At 42.0% G+C, this 26746-nt stretch overlaps 1 protein-coding gene across 1 annotated transcript in view; it reads left to right on the top strand.

Annotated features, from left to right (window-relative positions):
* Window positions 1–19541, top strand: part of LOC144508313 (myelin transcription factor 1-like) — a 51641-nt gene extending 32100 nt beyond the window's left edge. Inside the window, exons 13-17 of the mRNA XM_078236139.1 lie at window positions 3353–3574; window positions 6265–6356; window positions 7972–8075; window positions 10042–10185; window positions 19398–19541. Coding sequence (XP_078092265.1) covers window positions 3353–3574; window positions 6265–6356; window positions 7972–8075; window positions 10042–10185; window positions 19398–19541 — 706 coding nt within the window. The remainder of the gene's footprint in view (window positions 1–3352; window positions 3575–6264; window positions 6357–7971; window positions 8076–10041; window positions 10186–19397) is intronic.
* Window positions 19542–26746: the final 7205 nt, after the last annotated feature.

The raw sequence follows: 26746 nt of genomic DNA, 5'->3' as shown, positions 1-26746 counted from the left end.
TTAACAAGGAAGTGGTATTAGAGATAGTGGATCCATAGGTCACAATATTCCAAAATTCCCTGGACGTGGGAATGGTTCCAGTGGATTGGAAGAATGTTCATAAAACACCCTTATTCAAAAGGGGAGGGAGGCAAAATATGGAAGTTTTAAAAAATTTATTGTCACAAGTAGGCTTACATTAACACTGCAATGAAGTTGCTGTGAAAATCCCTGAGTCGCCACACTCTCGCGCCTGTTCAGGTACACTGAGGGAGAATTTTAGCATGGCCAATGCACCTAACCAGCGTGTCTTTCAGACTGTGGGAGGAAAACTATAGGCCAGTTAGTTTGGGATTGGACTTTGCTGCTGTTCACTATCCATGTCGCTTGGAGGCATCCACCTGTCTCCCTCCTTCAGTCCCTTCTATATGGACATTCCTGCTCGCATGCCTCCCCTTCGACTGAGCCCTCCCATTCTCAAGGCCAGCTATACCATAACTTTCCATAACCCATGAGACCATCCACTACCTGCCCATAACACTAGCACTTCCACCCAACCTGATCCAACTTTTTCGCTGTACTTTCTGTGTCCTTGTACCCTCATTTAAACAGTTAGGACATCACTGACCCCTCTCTTTAGACCCATCTCTCTATGAAGCTCACAGCTTACAAGCCCATCCACCCCCCTACAACAGGACAAGGCGTAAATGACCTACTTACCTTCCTAACATGTCCCGATAGGCTGGCTTCCTGCTCCAGACTCATTCCTAACATGCACCAAAAGTCTGACTTCCTTCTCTGAAACCCTCCTAACCAGCCTTGGATAATATAGCTTCCTTCCTCAGACACTCACTTAACCAGACCCAGGTATCCTTATGCCCTTCCCCGCTGACCCTGACTCCTTTTCCTAGCTTCCACTTCACCCTTCCCCTCTGACCATGCCTCCCTTGTCCAGCCTTCACTCTGCCCTTCCCTGTTGACCCTGCCTCCCTTGCCAGCCTCCATGCAACTTGGACTACCGGCATCAGATCTCAATCAATAGGCTGAGATTTACAAGAAGTCCCCAGGAATGATGAAGCGATGGCTACGCCCTCCAAAGTTCAGGAGTAAGACTAGCACCAAGGTGCATGCCACTTATGTGCAGTCGTGAATCTGAACGCACCAATTTCTCGCTTGTGGAGAACTGAATTTGAAGGGGGCACTTAACTCTGGTGAGCTGGCCTTTTAATGAGCATGCATGACATGCAAATTCATGCAAAAGTGTTTCCCGACACTGACCGTCAGGAAGCCCGACTTGCCTTTAAGTTCCAAGAGCTTAATTGCAAAAGTTCAGGATGCAATTCAAGGTTCTGCGAAAATCATTTACACACTTACAAACGTAAAATCTTCCATGAACCAGTGTAATTGGCCAGTGTAATAGAACATAATTGTTTCATTTTTTTCCCATTAAAAGGCATTCCATGATGTATTAATAATAGTAATTTGATGCAGTGTTATTTATACAGCTCAAAATAGATTCATTACCTAAACCCAGCATTTTTAATCTGTGTGTCCAGTCCACCACGTTTAAATAACCTGATTTGAAACCACTGAAGTCGACTTAGAAAAATTATACCGAACGATTTGACAGGCATATCGGTGTACGCTAATCAGTTTCTTAGTGAATTAAATAATTTGTAATATGGAAAAGCTTTTCAAAAGTCCAAATTAGTGCCTAAGCACTTAAGATAATGAGTAAAATTCAAAGAATCTTCCTGAACCAGCACAGTTGGCAGGATCTCCAAAGTCAACCTGGGGTGTAGCTAGTTCATAAGTTCATAAGACATAGGAGGAGGATTAGGCCAGTTTTGTGGGTGAGGTCTGTTCCAGGCAAATTGAGCATCAGATTCAGTGGGAAAGTTCATGGAACACGTGGAGATAAGCGGCTTTGAGCACAACTCACATTTAAAATTCCTCCATCGTTTGCATTGGTTCTGCCAACCAGTTGGGCATTCAAAAATCAAAATCAACCCCAGCAGTCATTGTACGCCAGGTCCTTAATCTGACCTGGAATTGTAAATTGACAAGCAATGGCAATCACCCAACTCCACCTGCTTAGTCCATTTTACCATAGGGACTATTGTGCAGTGACCTTGCAGAGGCATGTCAAATTAAACACAACCCCACCTGAGCACTGATCATCACAACCTTGCCTGTCAGAAAAATCAGACACATATACAAACAGATTGACAGCTTATTGCACCTCCTTCTGAAAAACATGTTTATGTAAAGCAAAGTTATACATCTTATTTGCTTATGTCAGAATCATATATATATTTGGATTTGACTGTCCAGTCAATTTTAATTTAGTTCACTGTAGCTATAACATATTGCCTACTTTTAATTATAAAGATTATTATCAGTTTATTTGTGTGTTAAAGTTGTATAATGAAAGGTAATTCAATAAAAGTAGCAATTTAGTTTTCCCTATATTTTTAATCAGTGTCTATAAGATGAATGAGAGCTGGAAATGTAGTTTTCATGGTACTAGTCAGAATTGTGAGAGCTTCATTAGCAGCCAAATTCTATTCAAATTAGAGCGTAATGAGACAGGCCCTGATGTCCGTGATCTTGTGCCTACCTCCAAACTCACCCATTTATAAAATGCATTAAAGTACAGCTAGGTTATAACTTCTTAAAGCAATGGAATGAAAATCAATGGGTTTTATAAGGTGATACATTCAGCTCTATTTGATTATCACCCAGGCAAAGAAGGTGATATTTTCCTAAAATAACATGACAGGAAATTTCCATTTGGAAGAGACACTAATAGTGCCATTTAAAGTCAAATGGCCAAATGCAGATCACACACATAAAAACGGCTGAGAAATTCGAAATGAGTAAATATCTTCCAGTTCAGGAGTATGGTTAGATATTACACAGGTATTAAAGCTTTACATCCTGTGCTCATCTATCACACAGCAGGAATCAGGTTTCAAAGCGATGCACTTTAAGGATGCAAAGCCAGGTTTTAAAAAGAAAAAAGAATCTAGCTGTTGCTCCAGAGTTTGAAGTTCACTTGCAATTTACTAACCGCTTCTTAATATCAGTTACAAGCAGTACATTAATCCTCTTGGGTAGAATAGAGCAGGAGGATATTCAGACACCTATCTGTTAAACATCAGAGTCATACTCCAAGCCCCATACTAACTGTAAACAACACATGGTAGATACTCCACCCGCAGATCTCGTCTTTCACATTTGCACTTGCATAATATTTTGATTTTTTTTTGTCCTGATTTAAGTTTTCCTTCATGTTTTGTGGCATTTCTGCTTCCAGTTTGTTGGAGTTATGAGCACAATTAACCAATATCAAATCTTTGTTTACCTTTAGATGCCCTGTTCTTGGATGTGATGGGCTCGGGCACGTAAGTGGCAAGTACGCATCGCATCGGAGTGCATCTGGCTGTCCTTTGGCCGCACGCAGACAAAAGGAAGGATTCCACAATGGGTCACCATTTACTTGGAAGCCTGTGAAGGGAGATGGGCCAGCTTGTCCAACCCCAGGGTGTGATGGCTCAGGACATGCTAATGGCAGCTTTCTTACGCATCGAAGGTATATATCATTATCCTAATAAGTAAACCAAACAATAGTTAAAGTGGATTAAGACCTCCACTGAAGAAATTTCAGACAAATGTGCTGAATATTAGGACTTAGATTTATTTTTCACTTTTTGTCAGTTGACATCAAACATCTGTACGATACTAATCTCCCAATCCTAACATTGCAATATTTAACACGAAAACAGAAAATGCTGGAGAAACTCAGCAGGTCTGACAGCATCTGAGGAGAGAGAATAGAGCCAACGTTTCCAGTCAGGGTGACCTTTCATCAGAGCAAAATTGCAATATTTAAGTTCAGATAGGTGAAAACTATTAGGATGACTAGGAACACTGTGGCAGTCGGTAAACTAAACACGTGGAAGAGGAGTGTGGCAAACAGTAATAAGTGAGGTAGTGGAGCAGAATTAAACTTTAGAATAAAGAAAACATTGATGAGGCACTGCCGCTTTATGATCCGATTAAGCACCCCCATCATTACATTGCCAGCAGCTCTGGATGATACTGCTGTGCTTCCTAGACTGGCCAATTGTTAAAAATAAATTAGTTCACAACGTGTTGCACTGAAATAAAAGTTATAAATCTTTTCAATTCCCCAGAGTAACTTTATTGCTACCGTATTAATCCTACAGTATTGAATATATACAACTGTTCACATACCCTGGTAGAAATGTTAACCCGTGTAAAATCATTGAGTTACCGCCTGCATCAGAAATTACAGACAGGAAAAGGCATGGGAATTCTTTCCACAGCTGATGAAACTGAGCACATTATCTAGGCTCAAATGGTTCAAACACTTTGCTTCAGTTCTGTTTACATTTAGAAACTAGAAGCAGAAGTAGGCCATTCGGCCCTTCAAGCCTGCTCCGCCATTCATTTCGATCATGGCTGATCATCAAATTCAATATCCTGATTCTCCTCTCCCCCCCCCCCCCCCCCCCATATCCCTTGAACCCTTTAACCCCAAGAGTCATATCTAATTTCTTTGTGAAATCAGACAACGTTTTGGCCTCAACTACTTTCTGTGGGAGTGAATTCCACACATTCACCACCCTCTGGGTGAAGAAATTTCTCCTCACCTCAGTTCTACAAGGTTTACCCCTTATCCTCAAACTATGACCCCCTCCTTCTGGACTCCCCCATCATTGGGAACATTCTTTCTGAATCTTCCCTGTCTAGCCCTGTTAGAATTTTACAAGTTTCTATGAGATCCCCTCTCGCTCTTCTAAACCCCAGTTAATTTTATCCCAACCGACTTAGTTTCTCCTCATATGACAGACTTGAGAGGAAGAGAGGTAAAAAGGGAAAATTCCAGGCCTTAGGCCTTGACGGCTGGAGGCGTAGATGACAGTGGTAGATCAACTAAACTCAGGGATGCTCAAGAGGCTGAAATTGGCAAAGCACAGATATCCCGAATGGTTGTCGGACTGGAGGAGGTTACAGAGATAGGGAGGTGGGTTGCAAGGCCATAGACGGATTTGAAAATAAAGGATGGGAATGTGAACTGTGACAGTAGCACATTCAGGGAGCAACAGTTTGCAAGGATGGAGCGGTTAAGCGTGTTTTTTGAGGAAGGTGGGGTAATAACAGCAGATGTATATTAACTGACATGTAATGGAATATAGCTGAAGACCTCCATAGTTTTAAATCCATCCAGAATTTACTGAGAAAAACAATTGCCAAAGTATTTGGAATAAGCAAATAACACAAATCTCAGGAGCCAGAGTCAATCTGAGTATCAAATCAGGTCAGTATTGAAAGCAAGTTAACCTGCTTAGTCTGTATAAAGTTAGTGCAGACAGAGTGTAGCATTAAAGTGTTAAGCATTTAAATGTAGATTTTGTTGACCAAATATGTCTGACCTATTTTTTTCATTTTGTTAAAAGTTTAACAGCTGCTGACAGCATTATAATGATTTAATTCCAGTTTCGATAAATATGCATCCCTAAATGTGCGCACAAAATTCTTAGTGCTGAATTTTGCAGGTGGTGGGGTCTCACTTCCCACCATCCGAAAAGCAGGTGGGGATGTGTACTTGAAACAGCGTTAAGTGGCTACAGGTGGGACTTCCACCCCTTAGTCGGGAGGAAGTGCCACCTTAGAGAGCTATCAGCCAATCTGATTGGCCAACAGCTCTCCAGTCTCTGCAGCAACAACGCTGCTGGAGGATGCCTGAGACTAAGCCTGGGTACCAGAAGCCCAGGTATGTTCAAGGGGTCCCGAGGCAAGGTGGGTAGGGAAGACCTGGAGGGAGCACAAAGGAGCTGATCAGGGTCTCAAGGGAGAAGCCAGGAGGAGAGGGACGTCCAGAGATCACCAGACCTTAAGGAGGGAACACCCAACTTCTAATGGAGGCCACCCATTTCCCACCTGAGATGTAACTTTGTTTTCACGTACAAGTTCAATCCCCCCATCAGCTTAATATCGAGGCTGGGTGGGAAACCAAATAATTAGCCATTTAAGGGCCTCAATTGGGACAAGGGTGGACTTCCCATCTGAGGCCTTGCCTCCCCCAGCGTGAAATCATTTTGTGATCGGGGTGGGCAGGAACCTTCGATTTCACACAGCCGCCCAATCGCCTAATACACACAGTGAGGGAGCGTAATATTCTGGCCATAGTCTACTTTCAAACTTACCTTTGTGACTCATTCAATCTTGCAACAATTCTTTTTCTCTTTTTTTCAGTCTTTCTGGCTGTCCAAGGGCTACTTTGGCCATGAAGAAAGCAAAATTCTCAGGGGAGGATCTACTAACTACCAAATTCAGAGCTAGTGATGGTAAGAATTAAAATAAATTGAAAATCAATGCAATTTTCCAATGTACTGGTAAACAATGTAAATACAATTTGCAAAGTCACTGATTGGTGGCTTTCATAGAAAATGGATGGAATCATAAGACTGATTTCACACATCCCCCCCCCCCCCCACTAGCCAAACCTATAGTAAAAAGAAAATATAATTTACTAGGTAGATATAAATGAGTGGCCTTGTATTACAAATGAACTTGAATGTTGTCTACAATTAAAGATAAGCATAGCAATCAACAGTTATCTATCTGAATCCAAGTAATTAAGTCCATTTTAACCCTAAACCATTGGCTGGACGGCTGGTTCGTAATGCAGAGCGATGCCAATAGTGCGGGTTCAGTTCCCATACTGGCTGAGGTTCTTCATGAAGGCCCAACCTTCTGCACCTTGTCCCTCACCTGAGATGTGGTGATCCTCAGGTTCTAATCATCACGAGTGAGCGTTCTCTCTCAAAGTGGGGAGCAGCCTCTGGTTATCTGGGACTATGGCAACTTTGCCTTTACTAAGCACCAATAAGAACTGCTTTGTGGGATAAAGCAAGCTGTAGAATAATGCTACTGATTGCCGTGATCATAGAGTCCCTACAGTGCAGGAGGAGGCCATCTGGCCCATCGAGTCTGCACCGGCAACAACACCACCCAGGGCCTATACCCATAACCCCACATATTTACCCTGTTAGCCCCCCCCCCCCCCCCCCCCCCCGATACTAAGTTGCAAATTAGCATGGTCAATCAACCCAACCAGCACATATTTGGAGTGTGGGAGGAAACCCGGAGGAAACCCATGCAGATATGGGGAGAACGTGCAAACTCCACACAGGAGGCCAGAATTGAACCCGGGTCCCTGACACTGTGAGGCAGCAGTGGTAACCACGTTACCACCATGCTGCTCTAATGTGAATAAAATTGCAGGGTAGCACTTCCTGTTTTCATATGAGAATTATACTGTGTTTCTTTCTAAATTGTCAATTTGATGTCCAATCTGGAAACCCTTGAACTAAGGTTTCCTTCTGCACTCAACCTTGGTGGTGATAGCCATGACGAGAAACCATCTCAAAGTGGCTCCATTGTATAACTCAATGGGGAAGACCAGATCAGCCTGAGAGCTGTTCCAAAGCTGACCAAATCTAGCACACAGCTAAGTAAATTCGCATCCCAAAATTTGGGGTTACTTCACAGAGTCAGCCAGCTCCAAGGCAGCCCATGGGCAACTTGCCAGAAATTAAGCCACTTAACATTATTTTCTATAATTGACATCACTGGAGAGGCTGAGGAAGAAAGGAGGAAAGGAGATACTATTCAGTAGTCCTCTTGGTGTTTTTTATTAATATATAGCATGATAAAAAGGGAGGGTAATTTGAAATAGAAGCACTCTTCCAACATTTTAGCTCTTTTGATGACTGTATTTCCTATCTAGGGGCCAGAAATAAATAATAACACCAGGCAAGCGCATAATACATTCTTATCAGTCATTTCAATATAAAGTCTCCACTAAAAGAAGTAGTTAGTGGAATGTCATACAAACAGCATTTTCTAGATTTTGTATAGAATAAAGACTACTTTCTTAAATCCATATTTTACTCGCAGCAATTGAAAATGATGAAGAAATTAAACAACTGGACAAAGAGATCAGTGAACTAAATGAATCCAACACAGAGATGGAATCCAATATGGTGAAATTGCAATCACAGGTACAATTATAGGAGGACATCTTTCCAGACTCTTATTTCAATGCAGATGATTATTGTTCAATGTTGTTACAACAGAAATATGCCAATAAATTACTCACATCAAAACATGCTCATTTCAATAGAACCGGGCAAGTCATTTGATATGGAAATTTGAAATAATGAATGATACAATTAACATTTCTGGTTGATAACCTTTCATTAGAAAGCCAATTCCTTAATCTTTTAGCCTGTGAAACAGTTAAAGAAATACAGAATAAAAAGGTTGAGAAATATATAATTAATGTTTGACATCTTTTACATATTATGGGGATGGTCTGTCATCAGCCTACTCTTGCCGGAACCTCACCTGTTTAAGACATTTTTGACTTGGCGACCTGGAAGGTGTTCTTATGTGATCTTTCCCGTCCTGTGCAATTTTTGTAAAGCGCTCTGTACTCAGCCTTAGAAGAACACCCTCTACTGTAACATTTCCCGCACCAACCTTGTTTGGACCTGTCCTGGTGACAGTAGCAATTAATGCTAATTTTGTGTTCTAAAACGATACCCTAGGAACTGAATTGGGACTGCTCAAACTCGTGTCACATTGGACCATTGCAGTCACAAAATGGCGGAGACTTTTATCTTAATAGTCTGGGCTGGATTTAAAGTAATGAAGAAAGTTGGTGGATGGACATGTACCTTAGGGCGCTGTGCCATCAGCAACATGCTTGCCACTGGCCCCACCAGGATTTTATGAGCAGTAAGGGCGGGTTGCCCATCTGTGGCCCAATTGACGCCCTTAAGTGGACAATCAATTAAAGGCCACATCCTGTCTCTGTGTTGATTATACACCCACCATTAATCCTAATTTAACCCAGCAGGCTGCTGGCCAGTTAAAGGGATGGAGGGGGCCTCTTGCTGGTCCCCTGTTGCCAATCTAGGCTTCTCTCTAAAGTTTCGCCTCCCCACGTTCATCCTCCCACACCTCCCTGCACCGTATCCAACATCCACCCCATCTCCCTCAACAGGGATCTGTCAGCCTGGTCCCATTGAGATCCCAATGTACCTGAATGTCCAGGTTCAGCTCTGAACTGACTCACCTGATGAAGGAGCCCAAGACTCCGAAAGCTAGTGCTGCCAAATAAACCTGTTGGACTTTAACCTGTCTTGTGAGACTTCTTACATGCTCCACCTCCTTGGCATGCCTGCAAGACCAGCAGTGGCCACTGCTTCTGTTAGTGCTGCCAGATCTGCTGACCTCTGAATGTCTGGCAGCTGGATGAGGTGGGATTTCTTCCTGGAAATAGACTAAAGTCTCACTTCATACTAATTAAAGGACCGTCATCCAAGGCATTAAAGCAGAGTGAGTCAGCTAAGCTGAAGCCAACCCACTCCTATCATTTACGGTAAGGTGCAGGGGGCCCGTGCTAAGAATGTAATCCAAGCAAATATCCCAGAAATGAAAAGCTCACTAATTATCCATTTGACCTAGCGATTGATCTCCTAAGTATGTCTACATGGTAAGCTGCAACATCTCATTTGTATGTAATAATTTTAAATTTCTTCATGTAGTTACTCTCCCATTACATAGCCTCTTTATGTGGCAATGGTGGTTGAAAATAATTTATTTAGTGTGGAATAATACATTTCCATGATGTAGAACTTTCAGAATCTGTTATGCTATTGGTGTCCCCTGTTGATACTTCAGTGCATAGAGGAATGCTTATTATTGTGAGACTAACTTATTATTATTCACAATGTACACTTCAATGGCCACATCATAGTTGATAGTAAGAGCAGCATTTGTTGTTTTCACATGGTCTTTAACATGTTTAATTTTCATTGGTCTGAAATAATACTAGGAGGAATTGAAATAGTTGTGGGTGTCTAATTTAATGCATGGATTAACCGGGTTCGAACCAGAGTTAAAGATCTCTTAAAGGTCACTGAACCACTCTGCTAAAATTCACCACTAATGCTTTTTTAGATTTCCAGCATGGAAAAGAATTTGAAAACCATCGAAGATGAAAACAAAGTGATTGAGGAGCAAAATGAAGCCTTATTCAAAGAGCTAGCTGGGTTGAGTCAGGCGCTCATACGTAGCCTTGCTGACATAAAACTGCCTCAAATGGTAAGCAAACTTACTCTGCATTTTATTCTCTTACCTTTTTTTCTGTCAAGGAGTTTCATAGCTGACTGTTATTCTGATGATATTGCGGATAATTTTATATATTTGTGCTGCTGATGCTTGCTTTCGCCTGCTGTGAGCCCATATTGGGAATTTTAACATAGAAATGAGTGTGCCCACAAGATTTTCTGTCAATAAGATTATTCATAGGGTGTAAAATTTGTGAAATGTACCCTTCTTTTTCCTTCTTCAAGCTCCCAATAATAAGAGTCATCCTGTGCCATAATTTTGCCAACAAAATGTTTTCCTTTTGATGAAAGGAGTCATTGGAGCAGTATTAGCATTTGAATCTGATTTATTGTATTTCTGATTCCACAATTCAACTAACATTCCTTGGAGTTCAGAATAATCTTCAATCTTTTTCCTCACTTTGTGGATTTAGGGTTGAGTCAAGATTTTCTTTCGTTCAGTTTTGGGATGTGGGCTTCACTGACCAGGCCAGCATTCATTACCCATCCCTAATTACCCCTGAGAAGGTGATGGTGAGCTGCCAACTTGAACCACTGCTGTCTCTGTGGCGTGGATACACCCACAGTGCTATTTTGGGGAGGGAATTCTAGGATTTAGACCCAGCGACAGTGAAGGAATGGTGGTATATTTCCAAGTCAGGATGGCGAGTGGCTTGGAAGGGAACGTCCAGGTGATGGTGTTCCCAGGTATCTGCTGCCCTTGTCCCTCTAGATGATAGTGGTGTGGGTTTCTAAGGTGCTGCCTAAGAAACCTTAGTGACTGCAAACAAGATAAAACATTTGTCTACTAGGCTGATGTCACAACCATTGTGGACACTTATGTTTTCAATACTGTCGTTGTTTAGTTCTATTTTCCCTTTTACTCGTTTTGCCTTTTGCCTGTGTGCCATTAACTCTGTGAAACATGCTTGCTGTGCTTCTTTTGCAGCCATGGTCTCAGAAATATGAGCCGAGTCACTTTTCCCCATTAATGGTCTTCCACTAAATCAGCTACACTGAGGGGAAAGTGTTCAATGTACATGCATGATACTCTGGCCAGTGATTGCAGAGTAAATAACATTATGTTGATTTGTCAGGACATCACTCAAATATTATGGAAGCAGTTTGTGACTGAGTGTCTTATCAGTGCAATAGGGCCTTCTTAACTCCAGCAAGACTGGCAGCAACCAGGAAGACTCAGCAAAATATTGGCCTGTATGTAATTCATTTATGAGATATGGACATTTCTGGCAAGGCCAACATTTATTGCCCATTCCTAAATGATCTTGAGAAGATACTTGCACCGCTGCAGTCCAGGTGGTGTAGGTACACCCAAAGTGCAATTAAATACTGAGCTCCAGGATTTTGAAACAGCAAAGATAAAGGAACAGAGAAAACGGTGGCACAGTGGTTAGCACTACTGCCTCACAGCGCCAGGGTCCCAGGTTCAATTCCGGCCTCGGCTCACTGTCGGTGTGGAGTTTGCACATTCTCCCTGTGTCTGCGTGGGTTTCCTCCGGGTGCTCCAGTTTCCTCCCACAGTCTAAAGATGTGCGGATTAGGTTGATCAGCCATGCTAAATTGATCCCAGTGTCAGGGGATTAGCAAGGTAAATATGCGGGGTTGCGAGAATAGGGCCTGGGTGGGATTGTGGTCGGTGCAGGCTCGATGGGCCGAATGGCCTCCTTGGAGGGGAACTTGCGGGTGCTGATATTTCCATGTCCTAGGTGATAGTGGTGTCAAAGAAGCCTTCCCAATTTACTGCGGTTCTTGTCAATGGTGCACATTGCTGTCACTGTGTGCTAGTGGTGAAGGGAGTGAACCTTTAAAGTGGTGGTTGGGGTGCTAATCAAGTGGGCTGCTTTGTCTTCAGTGGTGTTAAGCTTCTTGAGTATTGATGGTGCTACTATCACGCAGGCAGGTTAGAGGGATTAGCAGGTAAATATGTAGGGATATGGGGGCAGGGCATGGGTGGGATTGTGGTCAGTGCAGACTCGATGGGCCAAATGGCCTCCTTCCGCACTGTAGGGTTTCTATGATTCTAAGTATTCCATCACATTCCAGGCTTGTACTTTCTAGGTGAGTCAGGAAGTGAGTTACTCACTGCAGAATTCGCAACCTATAACCTGCTCTTGTAACCATTGTATTTGGGTGGCTAGTCCAGTTAAATTTAGGAACACAGAGACATAGGAGCAGGAGTAGGCCACTCGGCCCCTCGAGCCTGCTCCATCATTTAGCTAGATCATGGCTGATCTTCTATCTCAACACCATCTTCCCACACTATCCCCACATCCCGTGATGTCATTGGTATATAGAAATCTATTGACCACTGTTTTGAACATACTTAATGACAGCCTCCACTGCCACGTTGGGTAGAGAATTCCAAGGATTCACTACCTTCTGATTGAGAAATTCCCCTTCAGTTTGGTCCCAAATGACCTATGTCTCTTCTTTAAAATTTACTTGTGGATCTCAGTGCCAAGCTACTTGCTAGTTGTTCCACTTACTTATTTCTACTGCTTCAAATAACTTAACTCTTAAAAAAATTATTAAAACATTGCTCCTAACAGAAAATAGATAACTCATGATTTGTTTCAATTACTTCCACTATATCCAATGAAGGGTATAAGAAATGATGTTTCTCCACCACTAAAACATTTCAGAGATTGATGTAATAAATGTAAAAGCGTGATTTTCTCTTGGGCATTGGATAGTCCAAGGAGCCTTACAACACTGCACAAAGGTTAAGTCAACAATCGTAATAATGTCCATGCATTTGAAGTTGCTGATATCAGCAGACCTTAATTTTTGCAGTGCCAATGCCAGACTTTTCTAAATTCCCAGTGTTATGAACCAGATCAGAAACTCCCCAAGGTATGTTATGAAGTTAGCCTAGACCCCAACTTTATTTGATTTTTGGCATTAGTGCGAGAATAAGGTGTTTCACTCCAGGTGTGATTCTATTAACATACTAGGTAGTTTTATTTATTAAAACAAACATTATTTAAAGAACACAGTTAGAATATAACAAAGATAATTAGCATAACTTTTACCAATTAAAATATTTAAACATGACAAATTATAATTCTTAATATCTATCTAATATCTAGCTATCTATCTGTGTAGTTCCAATTTAAGCAATATCCCCCAGACATAAATCCTACTTCAGAATCAGTTGGCACCAAAAACAGATATACTCATGTGGATGCTAGATTTCCAGCCTTTTAATCCCTCTAGACAAATACAGAAAGACACCTACCTGCCTTCTGGGTCCCATATAGCAGCTTCCAGAGAAAGGTCTACCATCAAGCAGCAAAACTTCAGAGAAAGAGACCCATTTTCTGGCAGATCTGAATCCAGAGACTGAGAGTTATTTCTTCTCTCTACAGCTCCCAAACAGAAACTGAGCTTGTTTTCTCTCTGTGAGCTTAGTCCCGCCCAGTCACATGACCTTACTTGTCAAACAACCTAATCAAGCCCTACTAAGGAAACCCCTGGGAAAAACACTAAAATACCAACCCTGGGTTAACCCAGATTGATACAAACATTTCAGCAATTAAGAGTAATTATGTTACTGCAGTATCAACAGAGGCTGCCAGTTCCAGACAAAAAGGCACTGATAATAAAACAAACTTCTAAAGAAAAATCCTGCACAAGAAACATAACACAAATACATTTCTTAAAGGCACAGTATCTTCACACCCAGATTCACCACATTGAAACAAGACAAACCAGCAAATAAGACAGAGTTATCTGCCGAGATTGAAATGCTAGGGTTTAAGAATCACATGACCCTAAGCCCACAAGTTAACCCACTGCCCCGCCCCTAACTTAAGAAATTCGTAAATGGTTCAAATTGATGCTGAACAAAAAACCAAGTCAAACTTTGCACTTGATCAGGAGCTAACATTCACATTAAACTGCTTAGAACAGCAATCAACTCAAACTATTACTTACATTTTGGATGGCAGAACTTTCGTTCCACATATAAGCAAAATTTCTGCCAACAGCTGAGAAAATCTTCAATTAAATTTTGGATTTAATTTCTCTAAAAGGAGTACATATTCTGGACTGATAGATCAGTGTAGTGCTTAAGCAGTACTGTCTTGGCAAGGGTTTTTGCATTACAAAATTGATGCTAAAATGATTCCTGGTCTATCTGTTCTACGGGAAACAAAAGATTGCAAGACACTACTCAAAGAACAGCCAGGGGTTCTGTGTGCTGTCCAATATACATCACTCAACCAATATTTCCAAACCAGACTAAAGGCTATTTAAATTGTCTGTTTAAAGGCTGTGCTGTTTGCACAACCACTGTCACATTTAGTGGGATTTCAGAAGTACTTCATTGACTCTGAAGTACTTTGGGGAGACCCGAAGACATGAACGGAGCAATATGAGTGTAGATTACTTTATCTCACTTTGTTACATTAATTCTACTGATTAAAAAAAGAAAAGACACTGCAGATAGTCGAGCATGAAGAGCATTTGTAAATGCTCAAGAACAATTTCTTCCCCGGTGACAAGTTTTCTCCTTTATGCACATTTTTTCCCTTTCCCATTCATTTCCCCAACTGCTTCACACCACCACGGTGAATCAGGCAAAGTGAAAGCGTAGACTAAGCAAAGCTTAGGGCCAAATATAACTGAATAATTTACATATTCTGGACCTCCTGGAACCTTGCACGTCAGTAAACTTTTAAGCTCCATTGGGGGAAAACTTGAGCCTGCGTTCTCCATCTGGGGGAAATGACAGTGGGGGCTCAAGATTCAGCGAAAGCCGGAAGTAGCAAATCTAGCCGGTGAGATCATGATTTCCAATTTCCGCCACGCCCCTCCCCACGACAGGTGTGAACCTGATGTAATACATTTAAATATACTTACATTTTATTAGTACCCAGCCTCCTCGCTGTATTTTCAAACCTTGCCGATATGATGTCACATCAGCGAGATTTACAACAGATTCACTCAGATGTGAATCTATCGTGGGATTCTCCCCAGGGTCAGTATAGTCCCTGGGAGTGAGGGATATGCCAGGCAATATCCTGGCAACGCCCCCATCACTGCCACTTGGCACAGGTTTGGCACTGCCCGGTGTCATAAGATCTGGAGAGAAAACCGTCCTGTTTCTCTGGAGAGAAACTCACCGGTTTTCAGCCAGACCCGGACACTTTGCCATTTGTTGGTAAGATTCTGCCCGCCCGTTGTCCTGCTCCCACATTCCTGCTGCTGTTTCTTTGGTGTGCCTCAGTATTGCAGCTATGCTCCACACCGACAGAAATCGGGGATTACGAAAGTAATGCTTGCCAAGCCCCTTTTGCACGACAACTACGACTAGCAGGACCACTAAAAAGATGCACAGATTCCATGTGAAGAAGCCCATAGGTGGAATTGTACACTGGTGGGAGCTGACGGACCTTTCACAGTCAATTGACTTTTGAACAGCGCGACGCATTTCTGCGATGCACAGAGTGTTGAAGATTCGCTCTGAAAATCCTGCTAAAAAACCGGCGGGAATTAGTCCCGTTTTCACGCGAATTGGGGACTTTTTGGGAGACTCCAGGCCAGGGCCTCCAGGCATCACCCGTCTTTTCTTGTTTTGATATTTTGTGGAGAACTTTAGACCAATAAAAGGTTTGTGTGACAAAAGGTATTTAATTTTTTGGGCACAAAATCAAAATTGCAGAGTATATTGCACATCCTCAATTCATCGCTCACTCTGCCCCATGCCCTTGGTTCTACTTCAATTACTGTTCCTGCCAATTATAACCTGCAGGATATTGATTGGGATTCCAGGTGGGGAGAGTAGCAAGGGCCTAGGGCTTGCCTGCCGGGGACAATTGGCTTTCAGGGGATAGATTAGGGGAGCCAGGGGGATGTCCGCAAGTCTCCGGGCCTTAAGGAGAGGGCATCCCCGGTCAGAAAGTCAGAAGGAGGCTTCTGATGGTGAAGACCTCTCCCGCACCCACCCCACCTTCCAGCCTGGAATCAAATTCCATTTGTTTCTGGCCTTTATCCTCTGTCATCCATAGCCAGCCTAAAAATTGAGGCTGGGCCAGCAAAGGACATTAAGTGGCCAACTGGGTTAAGGGCATGCTTCCCCTCCAAGGCCCTGCCCTCCGCAGCGTAAAATTGGAAAGGGCAGAAACCTCAAGGTGATCCCCTCTCCGCACCACCCCCACCCCCCCTCCACTTCAGAACCTGTGAGAGCTGGGCAAGGGGGGAGAGAGTAAAATCCTGGCCAGAGCTTTGGGATTGGTACCTGAAAGTGTTAGGTCAGTCATTTGTCATGCCCTCCTGCTGGATTCTCTTGTCTCCAGTCTGAAGGGGCCACGCTGCTGCTGACAGGAAAGAAAGAAAATCTACCAGCAGGAGTAATGGTGCTCGTCTGACTTGGTGGATTTCACATCGCTCACCATCATCCTCATCCTAAACACCAACAGCCTGTCCAAAATGAAAAGCATAGTTTCTTCCAGGAATCCATTACGGAGACCCTCTGGTCTTATTGGGGTCGAAACTGCTTTTCATTGCCCTTTTTTAACCAAGTGGAAATTAGTGGCAAAAATGACAAATGACAGGGTACAGTCTTCTATTCCTGTGCTGTAGCTGCTGCCATATTTATGAAAATGGCTTTGCAGGTATCCAGGCCTGAAACAGGCACCGTGTCCCTCATGTACATATGTAAAAAGGTCTTACAGGTGTTTTAGACCTCCCAGCTGTAATTAGTTTAGATTGAGCAGATCAGAAGCTGGGCCTGTTCCACCCAGGATTCATAAGCAGCTATCGTCACCAAAAGATAAGTTCTCTAAAAATGTAGATACAGAGTTGCCATGGAGCCAGCAGAAGCAGTCGTGTTCACCTGATTTCACAACATTCACTACCATTCACCGTCACCCTCATCCTAAGCGCCAGCAGATGATCAAAATTGAACTAAATGAGGCCTGACAACTAATAATCCAAGGTGGATTGAGGCCTCCTGGTTAGGATGAGGCTATCTGTGCCCTGCTGGTTATAGACCAGTCAGTGGACCATAACCAATCCGCCTCTTGTGTTAGTGAATATTATTTGAAAGAACTACAGATAATGATGCCCAAAGGGGGGGAATTATGATGGGCTGTGGAGCTGATGTGGGTTCTGGTTGAGGCATTTCTTCAATACGTTAAATTCAGATTATCCTACATGCATTTCCTGCCTTATGTTTTCAGATGGGATGTGAGGTATGTCTTTATTAAAATAAACTGCTTTTAGGAGAGAGTAATTGGCCATTTCACTTGTGCGAAAAATAAATCAGTTTATGCCATATCAAGTTAGAGATAAACATGAGTTTATAACGGTAGGACAATGATGTTAGCTAATTAATATAGTTATGATTGGATTTTAATTAAAGCTATCTTTGTGGCCTTTAATGTGAAAGTTCAGATAATAAAACATGATTATACTGGCCCGATTAAAACTAGCAGAGAAAGTAAAGCAGTAAGTGGATTCTAAGCATACACCATGGAAGTAAATCACATTTAACATTACAAGAACAAGCTAGCAGCTCTTCCAGCAGAAATTATTACCAACTACTAAGACTGCCATTTGGAATGTTAGCTTGGCTTAAATGCAATTTCTGGGGAGTGAACTTTAATTTCCAGAGTGAAGATTACTCCACTGTGGATTAATAACCAGTGTTTCGTAACCAAGACATTATTGTAGACTGTATTTGTGAAACAAGCCATGTGTTGAGTTGGTGTGTACTGTACCAGTGAGAATCTGAAGCTTATTCATGGTTGGCAGCAGGTATATTCTTTTACCAGGTGGAAATTCGAGGCAAAAATGACAAATTTTAGGGTGCAGTCTTCTACTCCTGTGCTGTAGCTGCTGCCATATTTATGAAAATAGCTTTGCAGGTATCCAAGCCTGAAACAGGCACCGTGTCCCTCATGTACGTTTGTAAAGAGGTCTTACAGGTGTTTTAACAGGTGTTTTAGATCTCCCGGCAGTAATTGGTTCAGATTGAGCAGATCAGAAGCTAGGTGTGTTCCACCCAGGATTCATAAGCAGCTATCATCACCAAAGGATAAGTTCTGTAAAAATGTAGATACGGTGTTGCCATGGAGCCAGCAGGAGCGGTCATGTTCACCTGATTTCACAGCATTCACTGTCATTCACCATCACCCTCATCCTAAGCAGCAGCAGATGCCCAAAATGGAACTAAATGAGGCCTGACAACTAATAATCCAAGGTGGATTCAGGCCTCCTGGTTAGGGTGAGGCTAACTGTGCCCTGCTGGATATAGACCTGTCAGTGGACCATAACCAATCCACCTTTTGTGTTGGCGAATATTGTTTGAAAGAACTAAGGTTGCTTGTAATCGCAGCAGTGTTATTTAATACTTTCATGTTAGAATTGATAAAATACAAGATTAATTTTCAATTACATGTCCTTTGAAATTCTAAAAGGACATGGTGGAAATAGTCCTAATTAAACATATTTTAAATAGCAATATCAGTTTTGCTTGAACATATATTTAAGGTAAATATCTTGATCTTGCCATATTATTAGTTACTAATGCATAGGGATCGGAATTATATATTGTTTTAAGAATGCGTCATTTTTCGTCACATGTAACAAGTGTTCAGCCAGTCACAGTACTATTAGTACTTTAGAAATTGTCGGGTCAGCTGTGCAATCAATCACCTTCTCAAACGTGACATCACCTAGCTAACATCACCTTCTTCTCCCAGTTCCTGCACATTGCTTATATTCACAACATTGAATTGTTTCGCTGCATTATAGGCACAATATAAGAGAACGTTGTTATGTAACATTTTTTTCAAGTGTTACTGCACACCTGAATATTGTTGCCCCATTAACCCAGTTTAGAAAAACCCAACACCTCCCTTTATACAGTGTACTTACAATGGGGAAAGATCCCAAGATGGTTCACAGAGGGGTATCACCATAATATTGTGGACATTCAGAGAGATGACCAGAGATTTGAATTAGAATTTATGGAGGATGGAACCGAGCAAAGTGGGTAATGAGCTATGGTGGTCGAAAGAGTAGATGAGAGGTTCCGTGGTGGTAGAAAAACCACAAGACCTTTTCACACTTTATAAAGATCACTTTGAAAACATCCAGTTTATCAAATTTACAATGTCGCTTCTTTGGGAACTGTAAGAATGCCATCCATGTTTTGACATTTTTTTTTATATTGTTCAGCAGGAGCCAATCAGCGAACAGAACTTTGACGCCTATGTTAATACTCTCACAGATATGTATACCAATATGGAATGCTACCAGAACCCAGAAAACAAAGCACTACTGGAAAGCATCAAGCAAGCTGTAAAGGGCATTCAGGTCTAAAAATAATAAATTGTATATGAACTGTTCACCTACCCTGTAAATACAGTAAGTTTGTGATTGATATTGATTTAGAAATATTTATAGCAATTACGAACATAGAAATTGCACTTGTTTAGAACAAGTAGTCCGTAATCTTATTGTGTAAATTTTAAAATAACGTTTAAGATGAATCTGGAAAGCAAATATGTAAACTATTCCGAATTCTGTATGTTGACTCTACCTATTTATTTAACGTTTGTCTATTTATTTAGCTTTGTTTTTAATCCAGATAAAACTGAATTTTTAAAGAAAACACAAGCTTCTGGCGTGTATGAAGGCCGTAATATTCCTTATGCTACTCCAGCACAAGCTTTTATGAATTTAATTAACACAAGTCAAGTTATTTTTGTATTGTATTATTTATTACTTTATTAATGTGATTTATTCCCTTTTTATGTGGAGTGAGAATATTTTATAACTGACATGTTTTGATAATTTTTCAGGAAATGTTTTGATTTTGTTAATATTTTTTCCTATTCATGAAGATATTTTTCAGACATTTACCACTGCTAAAGCAAAATTATGTATTAACTACTATTTATTTGATATTTAAGCAAATTAATTTAAAGAGTCCTTACTGTAATACTTAAGAGCCATTTTTTGTGATTGATGTATATTTATTTTGTAAGTCAATGTGTCTGTTATGTGACATTGAGTTTGGAATCAGCATAGTCTGCGAACTTAAATGTATTGTAGAGTGACGCATTTAGAAGCCTTCCTCACTGAATAATTTGAACAGCTTCAAATAGGGATGTAATGATCAGAAATTTTAATAAGGGATGTTTACAGCCTTTTTGCAGCAGCAGCAGCAGCAGGTATACAGAGTTATACTGGGGCTCTATTGCATTAATCCTCCACTGGCCAAAATAGTGGAGTTATTAGTGGACTAAAAATAGTCAATGGGGCAAAGCACTCATTATTTATAGGGCAGAGATACAAAAAGAAAGAGCAATTTCAGACTTCTGTACAATGTACCGGAGTCCAACTGTAGTTTAACACATTCCAGGTACTAAACTGTGTTTGAATTTGTTGAAGTCTCAGGTCATTAAAACTTGAGATCAGGGCATTAGTGGCGCTTTTGCCTCACCGAAAGAAATGTAATTTATAAGTGATGTTTGTAAATCCGAAAAGAAAGCTGAACTTTGTTGCAGTGCTGAGTATTGTAATTATTTACGGAAATAAGCACTGTTCAGACACTGTTTTAGTGCAATTTTTGTTGTGATTGTGCATCCAAATGTATGTATCTATGTTAAAAGACAAAATTACTGTTTACTTGGTTAAATACGTACATCTTGTTGTTCCACCTACATAATGAAATAAAACAAAGCTGATAAAAAGAGTTACCTTGCGGAGCTTAATGCAGTTTTCAAGTACAGTATCTTTTTATGTTGACTTATTTCCATCTTTGGCAGGTGCTGTGACATAATGGTTAGTGTCCTTGCCCCTGAGCCAGAAGCTCTGGGTTCAAGTCCCACTCCAGGACTTGATGGCCAAGGAAGGTGTGTTCAAAGCCTGGTCAAGCAGGTTGAGTATCAACTTGTAATTCCTTCCAACATATGCCTGCGGCAAATGGTAGGAGCAGGAGAAATTCAGCCATATGGTGGGAAGAAATTTGAGCCTCTACCATCAGTATTCGTAGCTCCAGGTTACAGCATGCATGTAAAAGTGTATGTCTGCCGCAGCAACTTGGACTCCTTGGGAGCTGGTTGGTTCAGTTGACTGGATGGCTGATGAGGATCAGAATTGGTGCCATCAGCATGGTAGTTCAATCCTCGTTCTGGCTGGGGGGGATTTGCAATCTGCCTCCTTGCCCTGTTTGTGGGGAGGTCATGGTGCTGCGGTTAGACTGCCTTTAAATAGAGAACTCAACAATGATTTCCACCTTTATTGATGTAACTCCATGGCATTTCTCATACTGTTCAGACACTGAACTATCCTCAGATAGTAACTACTTTATGACAAGAATGAAGCATACAATGTATTTTTCTGTTCCTGGTTTGCAGTTAAGTTTAAGTTTATTTATTAGTATCACAAGTAGGCTTACATTAACACTGCAATGAAGTTACTGTGAAAATCCCCTAGTCGCCACACTCTGGCATCTGTTCGGGTGCACTGAGGGAGAATTTAGCATGGCCAATGCACCTAAGCAGCACATCTTTTAGAATGTGGGAGGAAACCAGAGCACCCGGAGGAAACCCACGCAGACACGGGGAGAACGCACAGACCCCAGACAGACAGTGACCCAAGCCGGGAATCGAACCCGGGTCCCTGGAGCTGTGAGGCATCGGTGCTAATCACTGTGCCACCATGCTGCCCCACCTCACCTATAAGGCCATAGCTTTTAATTATTGAAAGTACCAATAATCTCAGGTCATGTAGAACTTAATTGCTGCTGATGAGGGAAGCTGAAAGATTGGCAGTCACTTCAAACCGAGAAATGTAAAAATTTAAAATATACCAATGGATCTTTCATGGTTTATTTGCAGCAAATCAGAAGATAAGTTATTAATAAAGATAGAAGTATTGCACTGTGTTACACAACAAATATTATTCTTTAACATGGATTTGTGTGGAAGATAGTCTGTTCCTTGAAAAGCTAATTACTGTAATAAGTGCATCGTGAGATCAATTAAAGGCTGATTGTTCTTGGGTGACCGTGAGGTCAATTGGAAGTATTTTTGGTAGACCAAGTTGTATTTACAGATTGGTAGATGCGTGAATGTCCCAAGCCTCTCTCTAAGATCCAAAGAAACCAACAGGATACACTTGTGTTTTTTTTCCCCCTGTTTTTCCTAAGTATGGCACAAAGATTTGCAATTCTGACATATACTTCTCAAAAAAGTTTCACATTGGATGATCTCCTTTGTTTTCCACACTGTTATACTTTTGACACTTTGAATATCCTACGCTCAAACCTTCTATATATTTTGATCAAATTCCCATTGCTTTAAGTCAAATTTTTTAAATCCATGATTAATTGTTTGGCTGCTTAAACAGAACAATGTCCCTTTGAAACCAAAATTTTTTTGGCAAATAAATACTTTACTCATAAAATATCTGAAAGAACATTACAAACATGTGTGACGGTATTGTGCCTTCAAGAAATGTATTTGTGTCATGTTTCTTGGGAAGGAAATGATTTAAACTTCAACTCTGATTACGGTGCTAATTTGTCTGCAACTGGCAATGCACATACTGAGCATGTAAAAGAATGATTTTTCCTGGTTATTGGGGTGTTTTAATCTGAGCTAATGCAGTTTTGTTATTTTTAGGGTTTTCCCCTGGGGTTTCAAGTGGGTTAATTAGGTTGATTGACAAGAAAGTGAGTCATGTGAATAGACAACGCTAGGTTTACAGACGGAAAAGCAGGCAGTTGTCTGGATTTGCAAGGAGCAGCAGCATTTCTCCCTCTCTCTCTGTCTGGAGATTGAAGTCTGAGGCCTACTAGAAAATAGATATCTCTCTCCAGAGGTGTTAAAAACCATGTAAGCCTGTGTGTTTTTGCTAACTGATTTGAAGAGGAGTTTACATCTATGAGGAATATCGCTTAAATTGGAACTAATAGAGATAGCTGGCAGTAAAGAATTATCTCTTGTTTCAGTATTTCAATTGGTAAAACTTACACTAATTAATTTGTTATAGTCAAACTATTGTTAAATAAAGTAAGAAGCCTCACAACACCAGGTTAAAGTCCAACAGGTTTATTTTCGAGTCACGAGCTTTCGGAGCACTGCTCCTTCATCAGGTGACTCACCTGATGAAGGACCAGTGCTCCAAAAGCTCGTGATTCCAAATAAGCCTGTTGGACTTTAACCTGGTGTTGTGAAACTTCTTACTGTGCTCATCCCAGTCCAACACTGGCATCTATCTTCACATCATTGTTAAATAAAGTTTGTTTTGATATAAGCTTCCTAGTGGATCAATAGAATTACATCTGGAGTGAAACACCTTGTGCTCACACTAATGCCAAAATCTAAACTAGTTGGGGTCGAGTCTAACTTCATGATATATCCTGGAGTTTCTGATCTGGTCACATTTCAAAATTGCCATCACAGAGAGTGCAATAATATTCAAGTTTTCCACATAGATCATATCACATTCTGATACTTCAATGCAACCAAAAAAACATTTCAGACATTTCAAAATGGTCATTTCAAAAAGCGCAGTGGTACTTAAGTTGTCTAAATAAAAAAAACCAAAAATCCCATGGTGTTTAATAAATCTAGGCATAGATCAAACCTTATTTAGTCAGGAAGCTTTGGACATTGGAAAATCCTTGTAACTTTCAAGTTGCATATCAGAAGCAATAGGATTAATTGTCTCTGCCTTGGTTCAAGTCACTGATTTTGTTTGTGTCAAAGCTGAGTTAGGTAAGAATTACTCATTATTAAGGAGCATTTTTTCCCTTTATTTTAAAGTTTTCCACCTGCAATAAAATACAGGCAGTTATTGTCCTCAACGCTTCACCTGTTCAATTGCATTTGCTGCTGGAGGCAAGTTTGCCGAACCTATGTAGGTTTATTAGGGGAAATGACAGGCACACACATCACACATGGGGATGCAAAGGTTGTGGGAGACTTCACATTATTGTTGATGAGCTCAGTACAGCAGGGTGGGCGACCTGCTATCTACCTATTTTCTAGCGTACTGGTATGCAATTTGACCCTCAGCTAAAGGCCATTAGCTCATGGAGGAAGTATGATCTTGTTTAATTCCAGTACTTTCACTGAACAGATTTGATGTCAGCAGCCGAAAGCTCCATTTAGGTTCTCAGGACGTAACAAAGAGTTATCTTGACAGCTTGAACATACAGAAAAGTTAGTAATATGGTGGTCAAACAGATAGATGTATTTATTACAGTCCTCACCCCCCTTCTAACAGGCATGTTGATGCTAATGCCTTCAATACATGCTAAATGGTCTGTATAAATATAGGTTATTTGTAAGCAGAACTGAAGTAGCTTTAATTACAAACTGCCTCCATTAACTTTCAACATAGACATATTTACATTAAGAATGTGAACATGGCTCTTAACTGCCACTTTAGCATGTAGAATCCCTACAGTGCTGAAGGAGGCCATTCAGCCTATCGAGCCTGCACCAACAACAATCGCACCTATTCCCGTAACCCCTATTACCCTGCTAGTCCCCTTGACACCAAGAGGCAATTTACCACAGCCAATCAACCTAACCCGCATATACGTGGACCTTGGGAGGAAACTGGAGCACCCGGAGGAAACCAAGACAGACACAGGGAGAATGTGCAAATTCCACACAGACAGTGACCTATAGCCAGAATTGAAACCAGATCTCTGACACTGTGAGGCAGCAGTGCTAACCGCTATGCCATCCAAATCTTCTATTTGTCGACTAATTAAAACAATGTAACTGAGACTTGATAGCTACCCCAGTACACATATGTCAATCACAACATGGTGGCACAGTGACCTTGCTGGTATTATCACCCACTGCCAGGCTCTGGTGCTCCCTTTTTATGCCAGCTGACCCACTTTGTGTCTATTCCAAACCCACCAACCTGAGCATAGCTGGCATCCAAATCAGGAATGCCATTGAACAGGCTGAGAGATTTCTAGATACCTTGTATAGTAAAATGGCAGATGGATTGACACGATGGGGATGATTCTCCCAGCCCACTGCACTGTCTAGTGGCGCAGCGGGCAGGGAGACATAGGCGGCAGCCGTTTCTCGGGCTTCCCGCTGGGCGTCATTGCCTCTGCGACCAAAATTTCCAGTGTAATTAGCTCCATGCCAGAAAACAGCACGGAGCTGATTACAATATGGAAATCCCCATTTGCATCTGATTAGCGGGCCCGGGACAATTCTCTCGGCCCGCGAGCATCTCCCACCTGCCCCCCACCCCCCCGGCCGGGAGTGGTAGCCTCCAGCAGGATTTACTCCTGCTCCCCACTAAAGGGAAATAGGCGACCTGACCCCACTGGAGGAAAGAGAAGCCATCAAGGCCCCCCACCCCCAGAGGTCCGGGATAATCGGGTGCTCCTTGGGCAGTGCCACCCTGGCAGTACCAGCCTGGCCCTGGCACTGCCCAGGAGGCACCTTGGCGCTGCCCATCGGCTTTGGGCAGTGCTAAGGGGGCAGAGCCAGCAGAGGCGGGGCCTATTGGGGCAGGGCCTATTGGCGAGGCAATTGGTGGGGGGTGAACAACTGCCTCTCTGTATTGGGGTCGGTGGCAGAGGGAGGAAGAATGGCAATCGGGGCTGGCCACCAGCGTGGGGATGGGGGGCTTGGGGCTGCCTGGGGGTCAAGCTTGGTCATCGCTGTGGGAGGGTAGTTAGGACTGTCGGTGGGGGGGGGGGGGCGGTGGGGGGGAGATCAGGACTATCCGGGGGTGGGGGTTCAGGGAGATCAGGACTGGCCGGGATGGGGGGCTGGCCCAGGGAGGTCCAAGAGGCCAGTGATCGGGGGGGGGGGGGTGGGGGGGCAGGCCAGCGATCAGGAGGCCAGTAATGTGGGGGGTGGGAGCGGGGGGGGGCTACTGCGCATGCATCGATCTCTGCGCTGACAGATTGGCGCATGCGCAGTGGCCCGCTCAGCGATATGCTGCCGGCCTCTCCTGACTTTCAGAGTGAATCACGTTCGGGCACTCCGTGATGCTCAGAGTGCCGGAGATCCATTCTGGAAATCAGGCTAAAAAAAACTCGCAGCATTTACTCCCATTTTCCCACACTTTGGGGACTTAGAATTGTTTTGGGAGAATCCTGGCCTATATATCTTAGGCTAATGTTGCCATGAATAATATTTGTTCAACTCAGGAGGAATCAGCTGAAGCAGTGCAAAAATTGGAGAATTTTGAACATAAATGAGTTGCGTTCAAATTCATTTAGTGCAAGCTTCCAACCTTGTTTTACTAGTTTATGTCAATTTGCCAGACCAGGTCCACAAGGGCTTATCATGTGTCCATGTTAAAATCTCACTGATTGCACTGGTTCACGAAGGCTCTTCAAATTTTGTTCATTTTGCAGGCACTCGTAAGGGGGTTTTAGGAGTGTTCTCATTTCAAAAAATATTTAATTTATAAATAAAGTGTCTAGTGTGTGCCAATTAAATGGTTCAGTATAATTTTTTTTAAATCATCTTCAGTGATTTGAAATCAGGTCACTGATGAGTGGAGGACTGACATCCTTCTTA

Source organism: Mustelus asterias, chromosome 20 (assembly GCF_964213995.1).
Source record: "Mustelus asterias chromosome 20, sMusAst1.hap1.1, whole genome shotgun sequence".
NCBI classification, from domain to species: domain Eukaryota; kingdom Metazoa; phylum Chordata; class Chondrichthyes; order Carcharhiniformes; family Triakidae; genus Mustelus; species Mustelus asterias.
This window is presented reverse-complemented; position numbering and strand designations above follow the sequence as displayed.